The following is a 23,258-nucleotide window of genomic DNA, read 5'->3' as shown; positions in this document are numbered from 1 at the left end:
CAGCAAGGTCTTCATTTCCTTCTTGAATGCCCCTCGACACCTCCTGACACCCAGAGGGGCTAGAGTCTTGTCACATAAAGAAAAAATTATTCTCTTTCCAATTTTCAGTTTCTCATCTTCACTCATTTTCTTTATTGGGTGAACTATGGATATTAGAGAGAGAGAGAAAATGACATTTCTGCCATGAATTCAAAGCGTGGGACCCTGCTTTGCATAGAAGCTTCTGCTGATTGGCAGGAGGGGCCCCTGGGTTTCTAGCCTCCAGGGTGGTACGTGGCACTTGCCGGGTCCCTGATGCTGTATGTCCTCTGCCCAGGGACCCTTTTCTTTCTACATACATGCATTTTCTTCTGGCTCTATGTCAACAGCCTTCCATCTAGAATGTGCTCTTAAACTAGGTGGCAGTGAGTAGAGGTTGGGTTGTGCACCCAAGGACTCAAGGAGCAGGGGGACAGAAGGGCAGGCCTGTGGCTCTTGGCTCTGATTTTGGTTCTCAGTTCTTCCAAATATGAACAACAACAACAAAAATGATATGTAAACTGCCATGTATGACAGTAAATCCTCAAGTACAGGAGTGAAGTTCCCGGCACATAGTAGGGTCTTTTTCGTTTTACAATTTCCAGCCTGAGCCTCAGTTAATATGGTGGGCTCTCTTCCCAAAACACCAAGCAGACGAGGTACCAAAGTAAGCAGAGGGTGTTGGGCCTCTGGGATGTCTTCTCGACCTTGGGAAGCGTCAGGGGTTTTGAGGTTGCAGGTACACACCATCCATAGGACTCCATTTCACCTGTAAGACCCTAGAGACCCCTTCATATGCTGCCAACTCACCAGACACCCGCACACACCCTGACCAGGAGGCATTTCCCTACACTGCTGTCACCCTTGCAGCCACCTTGAGGGCAGGCCCTCGCCTGCTGTCACAGCTGGGGCCCAGCATGGTCAGGAAAGCTGCAGAGCAAGGGCTGTTCTGAAAAGACAATGACCTAGGCCTGTCACCACCAGCTCTTCTGGAGCCAGCTTTGGGTGTTTGGAAAGGACAAGGAGGAGCCGCCTCTTGCAGAATGGGTCAGCCCACCTGGTGCGGACAGGGAAGCTGGGGTGTTTAAATGTTGTCCCTGCCCTGCTTTTCGAGACCCAGAAAAGGTATTTGCAGCCAGTAGGCACCATGCAAAGAACGCAGCCATCCTTGCTCGCTCGTGTAGAGGAACTTGGGAACCTTTCTTCCCCCTGGTTGCCTGGTTACAAGATCATCTGTCACGTGTTCCCAGAGAAGGGGGCTTGGCTGGGGAGATGTGGCAGGCGGTGGGGGGCACCGAGAGACAGTGTCTGCTGTGGGAATCAATGAGTACCTTCGATCATATCACATCCCATTTATATTACACCGGACAGCCCCACTGCCCAGCTGCCCTCTCAAAGCCTCGGACCGCTGGGGCTTTTTTGATGCATGAATGAAGACTGGGAAGTGGGCCAGGACTTGGCTCCTGGGCTTCTTCATCATTTATTAGCTTCTAGTTTTAATTGTTTCTCGACTTCTTTCCAGATATTTATCTAGGAAGAACTGTCAGTTCTTGGTGCATGGTGCAGATGCGTGGGGCGGGAGCCGACTGCAGAATTTTAACAGCTCTTCTGGGTAGAGGATAGGAAAGCATCTCAGATGAGTCCAGCAGGAATTGCTTGAGTACCTACTATGCACTGTGTGGTGATAAGATTGTGCGGTGTGTGTGTACGTGTGTGTGTGTGTGTGTGTGTGTGTGAGAGAGAGAGAGAGAGAGAGAGAGAGAGAGAGAGAGAGAGAGAGAGCAGGGCAAGCTCCTGCCCATGAGAGATCAGTCTTCTTGGGGCGCAGGCAAAGGGATGGTATTTGTATCATGCTTTGAGTGCTTATATGCCAGAAGTCCTGAGATTTGGGTGAACTGTGTGGCCTCTGGTTGGGGCTTTGGATTCTCAGGCTGTAACCCAAGGCAGCCGAACCTCACTTGGGATAGTTAATGGTATTCTGAACTGTTCAGTAAGCCTCAGGAGGGCAGGCTACTGTTGAGGGTGCTGAGCCCAGAGAAGTGTCCTAGTATAGAGTGGGACCGGGTTAGGATGCCAGGAGTGCCTTCTTCCTTTGAGTTCTAGTCAACCATTGGGGACAGAAGTATGATGGAGTGTATTGCAGAAGAAACCAGGGGAATGTTGGGGAGCCATTAGATAAGGACTGAGCTGTGGGTCAAAGTGGACGGCCATGGGTGCCTAGGGTGGGTCTGCTGGGCAGGATTCAGAAGTGTAGGTCAGGGAGTGCTGGCTGGCTCATTCAGAACACTTCAGAGAACATCACCCAGATTTGCTTCTTGTGAGTTAGGTCCTTCCTTCACCTGAGTGGGATAGCAGTCTAAGAGCTGAGACCTGGATCGGCCACCTCAGACATCAGAGACTCTGGACCAAGGCCAGCTAGAGTGGGAAGGGTAGGGCTCTATCCTGCAAGATGCCCTCCGTCTGTCAATGGGTTCTGTGGGAAAATAAGCTGCACCCTTAAGCTCTGGCTCTGCTGTATCCCTTGGGGGCCATGGTAAGATGGGATTGCCATGTGATCATGATGAGATGCCCATCCTCGTGTCTGGCTATTAACTTCCTCCTTGAGCTGTTGCCATGGAAGGTAGTATGTCCCTTGGTTAAAGGCTGGCTCTTGAGTACATACCCCAGGCCTGGTCTTGGCTGCCTCCTTCCCTTCCTCTAGGACTAGCCCCCAGACAACCTTTCTCTCTCTCTCTCTCTCTCTCTCTCTCTCTCTCTCTCTCTCTCTCTCTCTAACTCTCTTTCTTTCTCCCTCTTTCTCTCCAAGGCTCTTTTATGGACAGGGAATTTCACAACCAGGGACAGACTGAGAGAAGTTAGGTGCCTTGCCCAGTCACTTAGCTGTGGTGTTAAATTCTTTGCTGAGCGTGTTGGTCACATGAACTAGGGTTCTGAGAGGCTCCGAGGGCAGAAATAGGATGATGGTGTATGGACCACACCCCAGGCCTCTTCCTGGTGATACTGTTATCAGTCTGTATTACCAGACCAGTGTAGGGGAACAAGAGGGTCAAGCCTGGATCTAGCCCTAGGCTAAGCCTCCATAGAGGAAAGACAGGCCCCTGGGCATGCTTCTTTTCCACAATGTTTGGGAGAAACCATAAGCCCCAAATGCATCATGGGTCAGGCATGCTCTTGGCTCCTCACAAAACCACCATCTTCTGGGGAACTGTCAGATTTCCGGTTTGCTTTAGGGCCATGTTGATGGTCAGTGACCACCCTGCACTCCAGTTCCTGAAGCTGCAGCAGCCTGCACCAGCACCAGCACCAGCACCAATGAATTGGCTGCCATGTGGGATGTCATGTTTCTGATGATGTAGGTAAAGGAAGTGATATGACTTGCCCACTAGCTTCTTGGGTAGCCTGTTCAAACACATTCTGGCTTGGGAGACAGAACCCTTCTGGAATTTGAACCTAGATTATTGAAAGGGAAATAATCACCAGCAATGATCATGGGATGCTTCTTCTATGAAGCCTTTCTCCCAGGGGACTAGCACTAATGCTAGCGGTGGGATCCGATGACCTGGGTATGTCATTGTCCCTTACACCTTGGACACTTGTTCTGATTGTCCTAGGCTTGGGCACAGTCACTCACTTTACATCTGCGGAAGGGAAGTGTTTTTGCAGCATGTAAGTGGATTCGGGGAGGTCGCCCCCTCTGCTGCCGGAATCTGAGTTCCCTGGCGCATTGTGCCAAGTGGTGGTTATTATTCCTCCAGAATAATGTCCTTTTTTTTTTCACTTGCTTTTAACACTCTGCCCTTGGCATCTGTTGCAGGCATTGTGGACGAACGGAGACTGTGTTCTGACAATGGGTTAAAGCAAGCTCTTATTGAAAAGCATTCTCCACTTAATTACGTTTCCTTCTTCTGGAAGCTATTTTAATTTTTTTTTTTATAATCACATGTTAATTGTGTATTAGCGGGGCCTTTCTGATTAGTTGAAAACATAATGAAACCTTTGTAAACAACACAGAGAGAGAAAGAAAAGGGGATGTGTGAAACAGAGCCGGTAGTGACGAGCCAGCTCTAAGAGGCCCAAATAGCTACATTTCTGGGTGCTGCAGAGGGGGGGGAGCTGTACCTGCGAGTCCCCTCCCCCTTTGAATGGCAGCTCCAGTTGCAGGGCCAAGTGGGGCTAACTGATCTGTAATGGACAGGAATTTGTTCCCAAACAGCCCTGAGATGGGATCTTGTAGCCCTGTCTTTTGGTTCACTCATTCATTCACTCACCCACCACTTAATCATTCACTCACTCAGTCAGTCGCTGGTTTACTCACTCATTACTCCTTCACTTAGTTACTCATTCATTCACTTACAATCATTTGTCCACTGACTCCTTGTAGTCTTACCATCCAGGGGCCATGTCTGCAGAGCACTGACCAGATGCAACACCCCTCACCCGCCTTTACTGACATGTTTCTTACCTCTTCAGTGCAGGTACTAGGCAGATCGTGCTTGAGGAGAGTAGGGATTGCTTGTTCAAATTCGGCTAAGGCTTTGGAAGCTGCACATCCAGGTCTGTCCACCCCGTGTGACTGGAAACGCTGGCATCTGCAGGGGTAGCAGGATGCTGTAAGGAGCCTGCAAGGGTGTGCCTGTGTGTGTGTGTGTGTGTGTGTGTGTGTGTGTGTGTGTAAGGAGATGAGAGTTAGCATGTGGCGGTTGCCTGAAAGTAGTTTACTGGTATTGTTTTGTTTTCTGCTTTTAATGGGAGCCTTGTTTCTGGACAGAAGGCCTGAGCCCAAGTCCCTGTTGTGGTGAGCCAGCCCCAGAGCCCTGCTCTGTTCCCCATTTAAAGGGCTGGGCTCACGGGCATTTTTTGCAGTTCCCAGGCTGTTATTAGGGAAGCGTGGCTGGGGCGCTTCAAATGAAAGTGCTACTGTGTGTGTGAGCCAGGTTCACCGTGCGCGCTCCAAGGAAACGATGCCAAGACGGTCTTATGAACAGGCGCCAAGCAAAACACGCGCGCTCCGTCCAGAGGAGCCAGCTCACTTCTGCAAATAGAGGAAAAATTGACTTTCTGATTTGGAGTGTTTTTACAACTAAGAAGAATCACTTCAGTGATTGTTCTAAAAATAGCCCAGAAGCAGCACACTCTGGAAGGCCCCAGGATAGTGAGCGTCCCTTAATTGTGCTTTTTATGTAATCTCTCTAGATCATTTTTTTTTTAAATCACTTATGCTTGCGTGGTCATCCCCCACCTCCCCATATGTAACACAGAAATTCGAGAGTGGTCTACGCAGCAGAAACTGTATTTTTATCTCTTCGACTTCAGGAAGTGTATTTGGGTTTTCGTCTCATGCAGCAGCCGCTGCAAGGCTCGCAGCTGAGCTGCCAAATCTAGGGCAGACTTTGCTACCCTGCCCCAGTGGTCGCCGAGCTCTGGAGGGAGGTGCGTCTCACATGGAGGGGTGCTGACAGTGGGCAGGGGCTCTGTCTACTTTTACTTTCCAAGCTGCTATCCCCTTTCCAAGGCAGGGAGGCTTCGAGGCTGCCCTCAGCTCTGAGATTTGTCAACAGAAAGGAGATGCTGTGGTCTCCTTCACTCTGCCCTCTGCTTGCTGTCCTTTCTAACCTTTCCCTTCTCTCCTCTACACCCTGCTCTCACTTTTTTTCTGGTAGGCTCGAGGGGGTCGTCGGCGGTGGTGGGGTGGGGGCAATATAGAAGCTGAATAGTCCAGGACTGCTCGCCCTCTGGGCTGGGTCACTCTGCAGGGGTGGGAGGAACGGCCTGTGCATCATCATGGCCTCCTAGGCTTTTGCCCAAGAGATGCCAGAAGCCTCCCTCCATTCCTGCTAGACATGACAATCAAAATGTCTCCAGACAAAGGCCCCTAAGGGGTGAAATTGAGAACCAGTGGTCTAGCCTGTTTTCCAAGACTAGAAAATGGCCGAGGAATGTGAAGATCTCTTTTTATGTTGCAAAATAACAACAGGAAGGAGTCTAAGGCCTTAGAAATCGAGATTAAATTGCACTGTCAGATTTTACTCCAGAGCATATTTTAATGTTACACGATTGGCTCTGATGTAAGAATGACTACGATGTGTTCCGTGCAGGCAGCAGGGATCCCAGGTGGCAAGCTAGCTTTCAAAGGCGTCACCTGAAGAATGTGTGTGGTCAGGAAGGCTAGACCAGACACCTGTACCTTCAAGTAATCAAGCTGGTTTTCTCTACAGTCTTCCCCATTCTGAGTACCTAAGATGACCATACTGGGAAAATTGGTTCCTGTTTTGTTAAGACAATGTCTCTTTAACTCAGGCTACCCCAGAACTTTCTATGGAGCCTAAGCTGGCCGTTAGCTCACAGTAGTTCTTCTGCCTCCCAAGTGCTGGGATTACAGTTAGAAGCCACCATACCTTGTTCTGACAGTTGTCTTGGTGAGTAGAATCTTTTTAGGAATTTTCTGGTGACTCTGGAATATTCCCTGGGACTTGCTTGGTTTTGTCATCTTCCCTTTCTTCCCTGCCTCATACCTCGTCTCCACTCCCCTCCATCCCCGGAGGGCCCCTTCAGGACTCAGCCTGCTCCAAGGCAAATGCCTGTTGTCATGACCTGTGCTGTAGCCATTTCCAAGAACCATGTTCTATGGCTTTAAATTAACTCATCACTGTGACACTCTATAGGGCTGGGTGTCAGGTGTCATTTCCTCTCAACACACTCATCTTCAAGAAACCTAGAATTGGGTGCTCAATGGGTTTTTGCCCGGCTCCTTTGGAACACCATGTGGCTACACAAGAGTCATTTTCTGGGCCCAGCCAAAACTCTAGCTTCTACCGACAGCTCTCAGCCAGCTGGCCAGCCAGCCAGCCCTGAGGCTCTGCAGACATGTGGAATTCACAGGATCCCACCTCCTTTGGGGTCTGAGCTTCATGGTTTCCGGTTCTCTGACACAGTATCCAGGTCCAGGGACCTTCCGGGCCCCTTCCTTACAGTTCTAGGCTGTGGCTCCCCAGCTGTAACCTCTTCCGACATCACCAGTCTTTGTCACTGGATGGGCTGGCTGCCCATGCCTACTTCCTTCTATCCTAGGGTGGAGGGAACAGCTGGCACAGCTGGTGTGGGTCACAGGCTGTGGCTGGACCTGGATGCTGGACCCCCCAGCCACTACGCTAGGGTTGTCAGGGTTTGGAGGAGGATATGTTATAAGCATAGCTGTAATCGCTGTCTGATATTAATTTCTTTCCGTGCCCATGCCCGTGCGTGTCACCCCTATATTCCTCATTTGTGTGTGTGTGTGTGTGTGTGAACATGTTCTTAATGTCTGTCTTCCACGGTGACGATGTTGGCCTGCATCCTCCACAGTGGTGATGTTGGCCTGCACCCTCCACGGTGGCGATGTTGGCCGGCATCCGAGCCCTTTGATTTTCTGATCGTTCATCTGGGCACCCGGAAGCTAAGCTCCAGTGCTGTGGGGCTGAGCCTGGTAAGGATGACCACAGCCCGGCTGCCGGCACAGGGCTGGAGGAAGCTTGGCAGGGTGGCAGAGGGAAAGCTGTGCAGAAGAACCGTGGGTTTTTCATATGGAAATGTGAAATAATGGGGTGATTAAATAGAGCTGTATATTAGAGTACATCTGACATCAGAATTACCATAATGTGCTGTAGCCTTAGGCTGAGTACTTTATTTGCCATCTGCGTCGGCCCAAAATCCCCCGGGGAAGCGCTAAAATATTCTGAATAAACTCAGCTCCGGTTCTTATTGAGAGTAAAATACCATTTGTGGCACGTCGTATTGATTCGTCTTAATTGTGGTGCAAAAAAGAGCAGTCACTGGCTGATGACTTTTGTGCTTGGTGACAAGCTGGCTGGAGTTGCTCTCACACTGCATGTAGTTGGTTAACCTGGGTGGACTGTCGGCCTGCTGGGACCAGGTGGGCACCTGGACTGCGGCGAAGAGCCGCAACACCACCCCTGTCCCCGCCTCAGGCTGTGGGCACAGCTGGGATTCTCTGCTAACCCCTCCTGGGGGATGGGAATGTGTGTGTGTGGGGGGGGGCAGAGGGATTTCATTTGGATCCTTCTGTGGGGCCCCTCCATGTACCCAGCCTGTCATCTCCTCAGCCGCACAGCAGCCCTGACACCAGCTCTGAGGAAGAGGAGCCATTTACCTCAGCTTCCATCTGAGGCTAGAGAGACACACTGCATGCCTAAGGAAGCAAATCAGGAGAAGTGGGGGCACCTACCCAGGCTTACCCGGGTCTAGCTGCTCCCTGCTTCGTGGCTGTGGAATGTGGTGTGTACCTCAGCCCGAGGGGGAGGAGCGGGGGTGGTGGCGGTGCTTATAAAACGCATTAAAGATAAAAGAGTCGTTGGGGGGCTAGCACTCTGTGACCCACATGGCACTGCCCCCCATTCATAAGGTCCAGTTTTTACCCTATAATTGCCTATCATTATACACAATTTAAATATTCAAACATTCTCCACAAACCCTGGGCTAGCATGTTTTTATTACAAATTCAGAACAAGGGAATAACCTTTAACTTCAGAGACAAATGAGACAAATTTACAAGTGCGTATCTGCTGTTTTCTTGTGCTTTATCAATCCCCGTGGACCGGAACACTTTCGCTATAACACCACTCAGAACAATATACATATATTACGACTTGTTTGTAGTGTGTCGGTAATGAGTCCCCTCTGCATTAGCTAACCTATATAACTCGGGCATTGAGGCTCTCCATAACGTCAATTATCTCCTCAGAGCTAAACGTACACTCCATTAAAACGAGATTTACTGCCCTGGCCATACTTCTTGGGGTAGAAAGTGAAAATTTTTGTGGATTTAAGGAAAGGAAGAAGGAAGGGAAGAGGGTTTCCTGGGAAGGAAGGAAGCCATGACATAAGAGGTCCTGTGTCACCTGGGCTGCTGAGTGTGAGCGAGGTGCACACACCTGCACTCTGCCTTTCCTGTTTGTTTCCTGAAGCCACTGCCTTTTGACCATTAAGCGACAAGCATGGTTTGCCAGTTTCTGGCACATTCTCTATGCACCTCCTGCTCCAGAGCTCTCGAAAACCCCCCACTGGGTGAGGGTGGCATTGAGTGACTGAACCACTCAGATGAATTTGTCCATCAGCTCCTCATGTCTCACAGGAGGGGGCTGAGGCTAGCACAGTTGGAGAAGCTCTTGCTTGCAAGCCTGAGGATCTGCCTTTGATCCCTAGAACCTATGTTAAAAAAAAAAAAAAAAAACCAAAAAAAAAAAAAAAAGCCAAGCATGGTGATGTGAGCCTGTGGTCTCAGGCCTGGGGAGGCCAAAACAGGTTTGTTCCCTGGAACTCTCTAGCCAGCCAGCCCATCCTGGTTAGTAAACTCTAGACCCAGTGTGAGAGACCCCATCTCAAAACAAAAACAGCAAATCCAGGATGGATGGCTCCTGAGAAAGAGCATCCGAGGTGGCCTCTGCACACACTTAGACTACCTCTCCCCTGAACACTTGCACTTGCCTACACAAGAGCACATGGACATTGATCCACACACACAAAGAAAAACCCACTGCATTGGTGCTGGCGTGGTTCAGAGAAGCCCATGACATGCAGATTTCAAGGGATCTGCATCCCATGCCTTCGCATCCCATGCCTTCTGCATCACATGCCTCCTGCATCGCATGCCTTCTTCATTCCATGCCTTCAGCATCACATGCCTTCTGCAAGCCTCCTGCGCTTCTTCATCCCATGCCTCCTGCATCGCATGCCTTCTGCATCCCATGCCTTCAGCATCAAATGCCTTCAGGATCACATGCCTCCTGCATCGCATGCCTCCTGCACCCCATGCCTCCTGCATCGCATGCCTTCTGCACCCCATGCCTTCTGCATCACATGCCTTCAGCATCCTGTCCTCCCCTCTCTTCAAGTCTGTGACAAACACCGATGTTTTCAACCTACTCGGATATGCCTCTCGGTCAGCGATTTCTCTTTGTTTTGGAGCGGTGTGGCTGTTTCCCCGAGCCTGACATTGCACACCTGGTCTAACCACAAAATTGAACGGTTGAAATAAAGACTGTTTTGGGACATGAGGGTGCATGGTGCCTACAGCTGATGTTCTGTTCCACTTAGCCTAGACCACCCTGGTCCTGGAGGTGCGGATTCATGGTTCTCAGCTATCAAATGAGAGGTTTAATGGGATAATCGACCTGCTTGAGAAACTGATAGAGAGCTGCCTCCTACATTAGAGGCCTTCAGAGATTGGTTTGAAGTTTTGTTTTTGTTGTAGCTTCCACATTTGGGACAATAGAGGGGGCATCTATTTGGAAACTGTCCAAGGGCTTCATGGGCATTCTTTGCTGTAGATTTTACTAGACAACACAGTTCTTGACTTGCAAATGCCCTGAGTATGCTTTAAAAACATTACTTTTCTTTTTTACTATGATCATTTTTACTGAGAATTTTAGAAGATGGAATTTATATCTTAGACGGGTTCCAGACCCTTCTAAAGTTCCATCTCTAGTGTTTCCTCTCTTTGCACTGAGGGTACCATCTCCGTGCTTTGTGCACTTATTTTCCTCTGCTAGCCTGACTTCTCTCTCCTTTCTAAAGTTAACTTTAGGGTGACCCCTCAGAGGGTCTTCGCCAGGGCTCCCAAGTTTCCAGGACTCACTTTTCTTTAGGGACCAGTGGCTTGAACCTGTGCTAGAAAATCCCGTAATCCCCAGTGTCTTTCTGGACCGTAGTTACTTGAAAGCAGGCCTTCATGCTGTGTCTGGATGCTTACAGGTCCTGGCTCACAGTGCTTTATACTTCCGTGGAGTGTAGAGAGAGCAAGAGGGAGGGTCCAGCACAAGGATAAAGGGTGCAGGGAAGTTGCTGGTAACATTTGCATAAAGGTACAGTTTCTGGGTTTCCAGACGCAATGCGACCTTGAGATGGAACTCCTGGGAACAGACTAATTCTTAACATCCAGCCTTTAGTGTGGTTTGGGAGGCTGAGGGGGTGGGGGTGGGGCCAAACCTCCACCCAAGGCTCTGGAATGCAAAACTTGTGGATTCTGTGCCCTGGCTGTGGCATCTGCCACTTCCTCCCATTCTCCAGCAGGCAGAGCTCCATCCCCCGGTCATGGGTACCTTGCAGGTCCATCTCCCTTACCCCAGCACCTCTGGTCATCTCAGGTCTAGCTTGAATATTGTCACCTCCAGCCCCGCCCCCCAATCTTTCTGCATCTGCCCTCAGTTTCTCCGAAGTCCTTTAGTAGCATCGGCTCAGCCTGACGATATTCTGGGTAACTGGCCACCACCGTGCCCATACCCCAACCTGTGGCCTCCTGGAAGGGAGGGAGGCAAGACTCAGTCACATTTCCAGTAAGACTTGGCTGTTGAGAGGACTGTGTGGTGGTTGCTTTGCCACTGTGGTGAGGGTGGTGAGTACAGAGCTTTTCTCCCAGGGTGAGGTAACACCTGGTAGATGAAGGGGAAAAGAATAAGATTTTCTCAATGTCACACCTCTTTCTTCTTGGCTTTTTTTTTTTTTTTTTAATTTTTTTCTGCACTTGTAACCCTACTACTTGGCTTCCCTGCCTGTCCAGGGCGTTCACTGGCGTTCACTGGCATAGGTGGACGACTGCACTGAGTGCTCCATGTCCTCTTCAGGGACAGCTGGCTGTGGACAAGGATACAACATGAACCCAGGCCAGGCGGACCTGAGTGTGAATTCTGGATTTCCCAGTTAATAAGCAGTGGGACTGTGGGGCTTGCTCCCCGTTTGACATCTGATTTCTTTCTCCTAAGGCGTTTGGGTCAGAACTGTTTTTCATGTGATTCAGAGGTAACAAGGCCTAGGTCAAAAGAATGCTGACCCGGCATGAAGTGGGCTTGGCAGCCTGAGGGAACACAGGTGGGAACAGAATACGGTGAAGGCTGCGGGCTATGCATTTTCTGTTTCCGGGTTACCTGCCGTGTACCCGGGAAGTATAGGATAGGGGACCCATCTTGAGTAGTTTACTGCAACAATCACCGCCAGCCAGGCCTCGCTTTTCTTGCTATCCATCAACTTGACCACAGTGTCAAGTGGCAACAGGAGCTTCTGTTTGCAGAGGCTAAGGAAACAGCCCAGGCCACAGTGAACTCCGGGATCACAGGGCACAGACGTTAAAGCCCAGGCACGATCGTAACCATGGCAGGGGGGGTGGTTGCAGCCCCAGCACTTAGCTTGGAATCCAGCCGCAAGATGGAGTCTAAACAGTCCAAGGCCAGTCCCGCGCCGTCCTGCCTTTAGTTTCTTCTTTACATGGTCACGGTGTGCAGTTACTATGAGGTGTTAGGACAGAAGCTAGTGTGGCACAGATCTAACCCAATGCAGCCAAGCCCATGGCTCTTTCATTAGTCCCCCAAATTTTCCCCCAGCACCATTCGTACAAACAACCCTGTGCTTCTGTGTGTTTTTGCACGCGCGTGTGCATGTGCATACATGTTAGAGGCCAGAGGACCACCTCAGATGTTATCTACTTCTCAAACTTTTGTTGACAAGCCTAGAAATTGCCAAGTAGGGTAGACTAACTGGTGAATGGGCTTCTGGGAACCTCCTGACTTTGCTTCCCCACACTGGGATTCCTAATGTGCATCATCAAGCTGGGATGTTTCCTTAAACATGAGTTCTGGGAACTGAACTCAGGGCTTTGGAGGCAAGCACCTTACTGACTGAGCTATCTACCCAGTCCCATCACCCATATTTTTCACTAAATAGATACGAGGTAACCTCCGGCTCACCTGGACTGTGAGCTGTGCGTGTCTACCTGCCAGAGGAGTACCAAGCGCATCCAGGGTGTCCAGTCATTGAGTGAAAGGTTCTCTGCTGACAGGAAGAACTTTCAACTTTATTCAGTTCTGTGTATCCCGACTCCCACGCTTGAGCTCTTGTGTACTGGGACCCACAAACAGCAGAGAGGCCCAGGCTCCCTCTTTGCTCAATGCTGTCTGATGCACAGGCCAAAGAGGATTCAGGGAGAGCAGATGGATAGGTGGATCAGTCTGTTAGACTGAGGCCATCACTAAGTGTCAACATAGTTGTCCCCACGCCAAACCCTGACCCCACCACTGTCACAGCTACCACGGAATCACACCCTTCCGTGAATCTCTGTGGATCTATTCCATTCTCGTGAGCCAATCAGCATGAATTCATTTACCACAATTATAGCCTAAAGCAACACATTTTGGCTTCTTTTTTTCCTTTCTTTTGTTTGCACATAAGCTGGGATGGAAGGAAAAATATGAAGGCACAGGTGCCTACCCCCACCCTAGGTTTCTGAGTTCTGGACACTTCTCTTGAGTGACTTTTGTCTTGACAGCATAACACAAAGGTACTGCCACTTGCCAGCTGGGGGCATCAGGCAGATATCCCTTTATCTCCTCCAGTCCTCAGTTTCCCCATTGTGGAATAGCACTAATTGTACACTGGTTGGGTTTGCTGAGCCGTGGGGAAGGTACTTGAGGCCCCTGGTGTACTCATTCCTGCCTTGTGGTGCAGATTTCCTACTGTGTGTTGCTATCTCTGTCATATTCCTCGTCTCTACTTTGTGCCTCCCAGGGCTGAGGTCTGACTGAGTGAATTGGGAACTGGCTGGATGCTTGTGGATTTGTAGGTGACCAGGAACACTCAAGGAGCCCAGTTGACATTTTTCTCTCTGACGTCATGAAAGAAGAATTTTTTTTAAAAAATTTATGTTGGTGCTGGGAGATTTGGGGATTGGATCCAGAGGCGTCCTGCATGTTAGGCAAGTGCTCTACCATTGGAATACACCTCCAGCCCAGGAGGCAGTTTTTAAATGAACACGGGACCTATATGTCTCCTGAGTAATGGTTGTAGGTATTGCCATTGTGGAGATGTGGAGACGGCCTTCCTAGCAGTTGTTGGCTGGTGTGGGGGCAGTGGTAAACGATTAGGCCAGACCGGCCTTCCGCTTGGGTACTGGATGAGGAGGGTCACTGACAGGCATCCACGAATAAAACGTTCTGTCCCAAGTTCAGCTGTCTCAGCATCATGTGGTTCCTTCAGTAGGTCCCCCCAAGTAGCACATGCCACCCGCAGGCTCTCTGGCTCTGTAAAATGGCTCCCTTGTTCCAGCTTAGGGTGAAGGTCTGGGGTGGACCTAATGGAGGCTGTCTGAGGGCAATCAGTGCCCTTGCCTGACAGAGTACTGTTATTGTGAGACTGACCTCCACACCTGCAGAGAGGGTGACAGGCGTTGTGGTTGGCGGGTGTGTGCAGGAAGGCCACTGGGGTCCTGAACAGGGCTTGGGAAGATGGTGAGGGTGTGGCCTTGCCACTTCCTGGCTGTGACTCCTGTTCTCTAAACTGCATGCCCCATGATCTAGCACGAGTATGACCCTCACCCCGCTTCCCTCGGAGGCTGAACTAGACTGGCATGAGCCGAGGCTGCGAAAATGACAAACCGCTGTGCAGTGCTGAGGGGTCCAGGAGGCCCACCGGTTCCCCTGCTTGGACAGATGTGTCCTTTAGCATCTATAGATTTCTCTCTGGAGTTGCTGTTTTTGAAGCAAGCTGAATTACAATTCACCCAGGCCTTATTACCAACAATTAAACCAAAAGGCATTCCCCCAAAACACCCACAGCCATGCACAAGGATGAGTGACAAAAAGCCAAAATGTAGAATGCCTCCTGCCACATCTATACAGCAGTGCATGGTTTACAGAGCAGGAAGGACTTCATTGCCTTTCTGTTTTAGTGACTGGGAATGAAGGCTCAGAGAAATGACATCACTTGTTTGGTTACACCCTTTTGTGAGCAAAGCACACGTGTTAAGTGATGGTCCTTGTCAGAACGGATCTGGGGTAAGATTCTGCATTTGAAAATGCTAAGAGAGCCTCTTGGTAGCTGCAGGAATAAAGGCTTAGTGTATGCTCTAAAGATCTATGAAAATTAAGGCGGAGGAAGCAAAAAAGGCACGCGGGGCACTGGGTTCTATGAGCTGCTCCCTGTGATTCAGTGAGACAAATCCATCTGGCATTTCCAGGTCTGTAGGACAGGATTGATGCTTTTAAGTAATCTGGACCCAGCGGTTGGGATCTTTAGCAGCAGCCGCCATGGCAGCAGCTCAATGCCAGGGGACCCTGTCTTGTCCGTCAGCAAGGCAGCCACCTCCTACTGCAGGACATTCACCTGTGTGCAGGTGGCGGTGAGTTTGAGGAGAAGCAAAGTTTGGGATAAGCCCAGGTTAGCCTTGAGTCGAAAGTTACCTGCTGCCTAAGGCTCTTCTTCTAGCCGTCTGTGCATGTGCGTGTGCTGTGTCGATAACACACTTACTCAGTTCTTGAGTAGAAAGATGTTCCAAGTGGCTCGTCCAAGACTCCCTGACATTGTTTTGTTCTTAAACGTGAGCAGCCCCGTGCTCAGGGCTATTTCTAGGCAAGAGAGAGCCATGAGGTCATTACATGGAAATTAACATTTTATTTTAAAAAAGAAGGGGGTGGCTGGAAAAAGAGTTGCTTAGGGACTTCAAGTGCTGGGAGATTTTCTTTTCTCTCCTTCAGGTACTGGGGAGGCTGCTGCCTACACTGAATCTTTGAGTTCTATTGTGGGACATTTAGGGACTTCTGGGGACAAATGGCCCTGAAATCTGACCTGATGAGTAGGCAGCCCTCTTTGTCCTCACAGTTAACTATAGAGGTGACATCCATCCGTACACACCTTCAATAAATGTCTGAGTTTTGGGCATGTACTTCCTTAGTATTATTATTTTTTAATGTAATCAGTTATTTTGGCTACCTAATCAGCTTTGGACTTCTGTATTTGTTGGATAGTTGCTTGATTGCTAACCATAGAACAATCTAGAAAAACATGTGGCCCCCAGATAAAGGGACAGGAAGTGCTTCAGAGCTGTTTGAGGAAATGGAGATATTGAGAAGAGATGGAGCCCAGTTTAAGAACACCCCAGCCCTCACCAGCCATGTGCCATAAATCCATTACTTAGAGTGTCTGGGGCCCAGAGAAGGGCACAGAAACTACTGTTAATTTGACCTGGGACCTCCTAGGACATGGTACCTCATTTGTGTTCGTAGTTCCAAAGTATCTGAAAGGGGCTTATATTTACCTTCTTAAGAAAAACACACACACACACACACCACATAGACATATATACATACCACAGACACAGATACACACACACACACACACACACACACACCACATAGACATATATACATACCACAGACACAGATACACACACACACACACACACACACCACATAGACATATATACATACCGCAGACACAGATACACACACACACACACACCACACAGAGACAACACAGACACACACACAGACATACATACATACCACATACACAGCCTCACACACATACCACACACATACACATAGAGACACCACACACACACACCACACAGACATATATACACACCACAGACACAGATACACACCACACACACACACACACACACACACACACACACACTGTGAGAAGGAGTCTACAATCTGTCTTTTGGCTAGTTCCATGTAAGCTATCTGAGGCAAGGCATCCTGTTCCTCAAGCACATTAGCTAATACACTGAGCATGGGGGTGGGGTGGGGTTAGGGCTTTGGGAGAAGGCACTATCCCTCTGTTAGTTGAAGACCCTGATAGTGAGCATAGAGATTACCCAGGCCTTGTGAAACCAGGCTAAGATAGAAGATTCCCTTTAGGTGTCCTGCGCAGAGTACAGACCCATCCAGACAGGCTGCGACACCCGGAGAGAGCAATTGCCTCTGATCTCCAAGACTGGGTTTTTGTTTTTCTGTTTGTTTTTCTGGGGGGGGGGAGCTGGTGTTGAGGATTATACATAGGGCCTCATGTGCGCTAGGCAAACACTCTACCACCAATTCATATCTTTAGTGCTCTCTTGGCAGTTTAAAAAAGTGGAGAGAGACCTGGAGAGATGACCTTCTGCAAAGGTACGCAGTTGCAGGTATAAAGACCCAAGTTCAATGCCTAGAATCCACCTAAAAAACAAAGTGTGGGGTCATGCACTTGATTCTCAGTGCTGGGGAGGTGGGCAGAGGGGGGTCTCTGGGCACACTGTCTGTGAGCCCCAGGTCCCAGTGAGAGACCCTGGCTCGAAGAAGATGAGATGGTGCTCCATAGGGAATGACGCCTGAAGTTGTCCTCTAGCCTCCACATGCATGTGTACACACACGCAAACACATCTGCATGCAGGAACACACATATACAGCGGAATGAGGGTGCACTTCAGGATTCTTTTATCTCCTTCCCCTCTGCTTTACTTCCTACCACACCCAACCCACAGACACACTATCAGGGTAATCCCTGGCTTGCAAAAGCATGTCTCCGATTCCAGTGCTGCTTGTCCTGGGCCTGTTGGTGCTGTAGTCCAAGGGACTCTCAATCCTGCCCCGTGATGGCATAGTGCTTTTCTGTGAGCCATGGCTCACTAGTGAGCCTGACTTAGAGAGGTGCACACTGGAAACTGAGGCCAAGGTGGACTTCAGAACATACATACACAGTGAGGATGCAGCCTCCTAGGAAATGTAATGAACTGGTGGGAAGTGAAGATGATGTCTATCCAGGATTATAGAAGTCCCAGGACAGGCTGGGGTAAGCAGAGATGGGGGCTTGTCAGGCCCATTCCCACGGCCTTGTCTACCATGGGGTATGGTATCCATTCTTGTTTGGCTTTGCTGAGGAGTTTGAAACTCCTGAATTAGTGTCAGCATTAGTATCTTTTTTGATACAGGCAAGTTTAAACAGAGGAGAGGGGCCTTTCAAGGCTGAGGGTACCATACTTTGTGCCAGGTCTGGAATGAGAGGCCTATTCTTACTGAGCCGCTGCATCCGATGAAGGCAGACAGGCCTGTCCACGCCTGTCTTTCTCATGTGAAGCATTAGGAAGGTTCTGGCAGGCAGAATGTGGCCTCACATCGAGGTCAACGGCTGAGACAAAAGCTTCAGCCTCCATCTTGAGATCGCCCCAATGACTGACAAGTGAGGGGTGTTTTGGCTCAGGGCCACTAGTGTCCACTACCATTTGTTACTGATGTCACCCGAGCCAGTTGTAACAAATCAACACGTGTGGCTGTTCATTCTGACTGCTGTCACATTTGGCGACCTCCTTTCATTCCTTTGTCTTCTGGGAGAAGACATCAAACTACTCTTTTAGGATAGAGCCCCTTCCCCCACCTTCTGCCCTTCTCGGGGACTGTGCAGCTGATTTCCACACTGCGGGGTGTGTGAGGGCCAAAGATAAGGGTGGCGTTCACAGAGTAGCAGACTCCTGAACTGTGTTAGTCTTGCTTCACATGGCTGGGTTCCCACTGGACAGTATTTTCTGCACAGATACTGGCCCATGACACAGAAATTTCCTGTGGCTAAAATCTCAAATGTAGGCAAGGAATCACAGAGCTATCTGGATGTCTGTCTCTAGTAGCGCTGGGAATTGAATGTAAGTCCTCATACATGGTAGGCAGGCGTTCTACCACAGAGCTTCATGGCAATTTCTGTAAAAACAAACAAACAAAAATACATTAAATTTGCAAAGCAATGGAGTCAGTAGTCCCCAACGGGAGGATGAGGTGGAGTAATTTTTATCCCAGAGGAGACTTTTCTGTCTGCACCATTGTAGGGTGAGGATTTCCACCCCAGCAATGGACTAAGAGGGTGGGGTCTACATGTCAACAGGGACTGAGTCAAAAATCCTGGTCTAGATGGTATGGGGCTGAGGTTTCTTACCCTTGTCACTCTCTTCCTTCTGGTCCCCAAATGATGAAAATAAGAATACTTTCTGAGGGAGCAAAGCCAGGCCTGTTGAATGCAAGCTACTCCCTGGTGACTTGGGGCCTGCTCATAGATCCTGTTATCCCCTGCCATCTGGGTGGGCCCAATGAGGCCTGTCCACTCTTCAGCTGCAAAACCGAGACTCCCAGGAGTCATGGGGCCATCTTATAGATCCCATTGTTCCTGCTATCTGGATGGTCGCAATGAGGCCTGTGTACCCTTCCGGTGCACAAGTGACTCCAAGGATCCCCCCGCCTGCTCACAGATCTTGCCCTCTACCGTGAGGGCTGTCTACCCTGTAGCCACCCCAGCTCCACCACCGCTGCTCACGCTCCGTCTTTCTCTTTCGTGTTTCCCCAGGTAAAGATGAGCCTTCCAGCTACATTTGCACAACATGCAAGCAACCCTTCAACAGCGCCTGGTTCCTGCTGCAGCATGCACAGAACACGCACGGCTTCCGCATCTACCTGGAGCCCGGGCCGGCCAGCAGCTCGCTCACGCCCAGGCTCACCATCCCGCCTCCACTCGGGCCCGAGGCTGTGGCGCAGTCCCCACTCATGAATTTCCTGGGGGACAGCAACCCCTTCAACCTGCTGCGCATGACAGGCCCCATTCTGCGGGACCACCCTGGCTTCGGCGAGGGTCGCCTGCCGGGTACACCGCCGCTTTTCAGCCCACCACCACGCCATCACCTGGACCCACACCGCCTCAGTGCAGAGGAGATGGGGCTCGTGGCCCAGCACCCCAGTGCCTTCGACCGAGTCATGCGCCTGAACCCCATGGCCATAGACTCTCCCGCCATGGACTTCTCGCGGCGGCTGCGAGAACTGGCTGGCAACAGCTCCACACCGCCGCCCGTGTCCCCAGGCCGTGGCAACCCTATGCACCGGCTGCTGAACCCTTTCCAGCCCAGCCCCAAGTCCCCGTTTCTCAGCACGCCACCGCTGCCACCCATGCCCGCGGGCACGCCGCCGCCGCAGCCACCCGCCAAGAGCAAGTCGTGTGAGTTCTGCGGCAAGACCTTCAAATTCCAGAGCAATCTCATCGTGCACCGTCGCAGCCACACGGGCGAGAAGCCCTACAAGTGCCAGCTGTGCGACCACGCGTGCTCGCAGGCGAGCAAGCTCAAACGCCACATGAAGACACACATGCACAAGGCGGGCTCGCTGGCCGGCCGCTCGGACGACGGGCTGTCGGCTGCCAGCTCCCCAGAACCGGGCACCAGCGAGCTGCCCGGTGACCTCAAAGCGGCCGATGGTGACTTCCGTCACCACGAGAGCGACCCATCGCTGGGCCCCGAACCCGAGGACGACGAGGACGAGGAGGAGGAAGAAGAGGAGCTGCTGCTGGAGAACGAGAGCCGGCCCGAGTCGAGCTTCAGCATGGACTCGGAGCTGGGCCGAGGCCGCGAAAACGGGGGCGGTGTGCCCGGCGTGGCGGGTGCGGGTGCCGCAGCTGCGGCGCTGGCGGATGAGAAAGCTCTGGCACTGGGCAAGGTGATGGAGGACGCCGGGCTGGGCGCGCTGCCACAGTACGGGGAGAAGCGTGGCGCCTTCCTGAAGCGTGCAGGTGATGCGGGTGACACGGGTGCTGGCGGCTGCGGGGACGCAGGTGCACCTGGCGCGGTGAACGGGCGGGGCGGGGCCTTCGCACCTGGCGCAGAGCCCTTCCCCGCACTCTTCCCGCGCAAGCCCGCACCGCTGCCCAGCCCCGGGCTTGGTGGCCCCGGGCTGCACGCCGCCAAGCGCATCAAGGTGGAGAAGGACCTGGAGCTGCCGCCAGCCGCGCTCATCCCATCCGAGAACGTGTACTCGCAGTGGCTCGTGGGCTACGCCGCTTCACGCCACTTCATGAAGGACCCATTCCTGGGCTTCACAGATGCGCGCCAGTCGCCTTTCGCCACGTCGTCCGAGCACTCGTCCGAGAACGGCAGCCTACGCTTCTCCACGCCACCGGGGGACCTGCTGGATGGTGGGCTGTCGGGGCGCAGCGGCACGGCGAGCGGGGGCAGCACGCCTCACCTGGGTGGCCCGGGTCCTGGGCGGCCGAGCTCCAAGGAGGGCCGCCGCAGCGACACGTGCGAGTACTGCGGCAAGGTCTTCAAGAACTGTAGCAACCTGACGGTGCACCGGAGGAGCCACACCGGAGAGCGGCCTTACAAGTGCGAGCTGTGCAACTACGCGTGCGCGCAGAGCAGCAAGCTCACGCGCCACATGAAGACACATGGGCAGATCGGCAAGGAGGTGTACCGCTGCGACATCTGCCAGATGCCCTTCAGCGTCTACAGCACCCTGGAGAAACACATGAAAAAGTGGCACGGTGAACACTTGCTGACTAATGATGTTAAAATCGAGCAGGCCGAGAGGAGCTAAGTGCGTGTGCTGGGGGGCACCGCGTGCGTCTGTATAGCATGACCATCGCCAACCATCCCCAACGGGACCCGGTGACCGGACTGGCCTCTGTGTCCCCAGGGCCCAGGGAGGCGGCAGTCCAACCTAACCTGTGTCTGCGAAGTCCTATGGAAACCTGAGGGTTGATTAAGGCAGTAAAAATTTAAAAAAAAAAAAAAAAATTGTGGAGCCTTTTAACTGTGCAATAATTTCTGTATTTATTGGGTTTTGTAATTTTTTGGCATGTATGTGCAGGTACTTATTATTATTATTATTTCTGTTTAAATTCCTTTAAAAGATTTTGTTGGGTATCCATCCCTTCTTTTTTAATAACCCAGTAGTAGTTTGAGCAATGACTCGCAAGTGATGTAGAGGGAAGCTATCTTTTAAATTATAATTTTTGTGTGTGTGTGTGGGGGGGTGCTGCTTTTTTGAAATTTAAGCTAAGCATGTGTAATTTCTTGTCAAGAAGCCAATACTTAAATGACTTTTAAATCACTTACTTTTGTCCTGAAATAAAAAAATAAAGTGGCATGTGGGTTTTTTTTTTTGTTTTTGTTTTTTGTTTTTTGGGTTTTTTTTTGCGGGGTGGGGGAGGGAGGGGTGGCTTTCAAAAACATTTTTCTTTTTTTCCGGGAGGTGGATGTACAGCGGATTACAATCTTTAAAAGTGTAGCACTTTGTTTTAGCATCGGATTGGAGACGTAGCACTGATGTCCCCCCGAGTCACAGAGACCTCTGTGTGGAACTCAACTTTCATGTTATGGAAGGGAAACTTTGAGGGGGTGTGTGTGGCAAGTGAGCTTCTCCCCCACTCGGGACCCCAAGAAACGTTTCCAGGGTGACTCTGGGAACAGCCCCAGCCTCCTGCAATTGCGCATTAGCAGGAGATATGGTCCTTTTCTGGGGAGCCCGGTGTATCCTGGGAAGCCGCCTCTGCCTTTTGCTGTAGATTTGGCTGTATAATAAGGGCTGAGGGTACCTAATGGGTAGACAGTCGCGGCCTGCGGTGGCAGGAGAAAGAGACTAGCGATGTTCTTTTAGGGTTCTCTCAATGTGATGCCCCTTTGTCTTTCGCCCCCTCCCCATCCCCAGCCTACAGATAAATCCCACATGTCCATTGCTACAGGGGTTAGGAACTGACCTTGTCTCAAGCAGACAAGTGGTCTTGATGGTGGCCTAGGGGCGTTAGCTCCAGGACCTCTCATCCAGTGCTGTCAGCACTGCAGGGCAGGGGAATCTTGCCTGTTCTTTCTTGCTGGAGCAGTTGGGAGGAGTACCACCCAAGGTGACCCACACTGCCTCCATTTTTGTTTGTTTCCTTCCTCCAATTAGTTGGGACATACTATACATTGGACTTGTTCGGATTTGATGTTTGAATTCTGTTGACCCGCACTTTAGAGCTTTTGTTTGCATTTAAATTAAATGGCTTCTAAACAAGAAATTGCAGCATATTCTTGTCTTTGGCCCAGAGGTGGGTTAAACTGTAAGGGACAGCTGAGATTGAGTGTCAGTATTGCTAAGCGTGGCATTCACAATACTGGCACTATAAAGAACAAAATTAAATAATTTATTGGACAGTTTCTCTACTGCCATTCAATTTGATGTGTGTGCCTTGAAAACTGATCTTCCTATTTGAGTCTCTTGAGACAAATGCAAAACTTTTTTTTTTTTTGAGATGAAAAGACTTTAAAAAGCAAACAAGAAAAGTACATTCTTTAGAAACAAAAGCCACATTTACTTTAAATTAAAAAAAAAAATTCCTGGTTGAAGATAGAGGACGTGAAAATGCCATAAGACCCAATCAAATGAAGAAATAACCCAGCACAGCCCTGGACATCCATTAGCAGAATTGTTTTCAGCCCCTTTTATTTTTGGGACAACGCTGCTTAGATGTGGAGTGGAGGTGATTTTTACTGCTGAATTAAAACTCAAGTGACATAAGCCGATATCGTTGAATGAAAAAAATAAACAACAAAAAACAATTCAGGAGCAATGGCTAATTTTTTTTCTAAATTTAAATTTAGTGCACTCTGTCTTAAAAATACGTTTACAGTATTGGATACATACAAGGGTAAAATA

General features: G+C 50.5%; 1 protein-coding gene across 4 annotated transcripts in view; it reads left to right on the top strand.

Moving 5' to 3' along the window:
• The window catches only part of Bcl11b (BCL11 transcription factor B), an 86,726-nt gene extending 65,368 nt beyond the window's left edge, over positions 1-21,358 (top strand). For all 4 annotated transcript variants that reach the window (XM_051196574.1, XM_051196577.1, XM_051196573.1 and 1 more), the window contains one exon: positions 19,147-21,358. In XM_051196574.1, coding sequence (XP_051052531.1) covers positions 19,147-21,158 — 2,012 coding nt within the window. In that variant the 3' untranslated portion in view covers positions 21,159-21,358. The remainder of the gene's footprint in view (positions 1-19,146) is intronic.
• The last annotated feature ends 1,900 nt before the right edge of the window (positions 21,359-23,258 follow it).

Source organism: Phodopus roborovskii, unplaced genomic scaffold (genome assembly GCF_943737965.1).
Source record: "Phodopus roborovskii unplaced genomic scaffold, PHOROB, whole genome shotgun sequence".
Lineage (NCBI taxonomy): Eukaryota > Metazoa > Chordata > Mammalia > Rodentia > Cricetidae > Phodopus > Phodopus roborovskii.
This window is presented reverse-complemented; position numbering and strand designations above follow the sequence as displayed.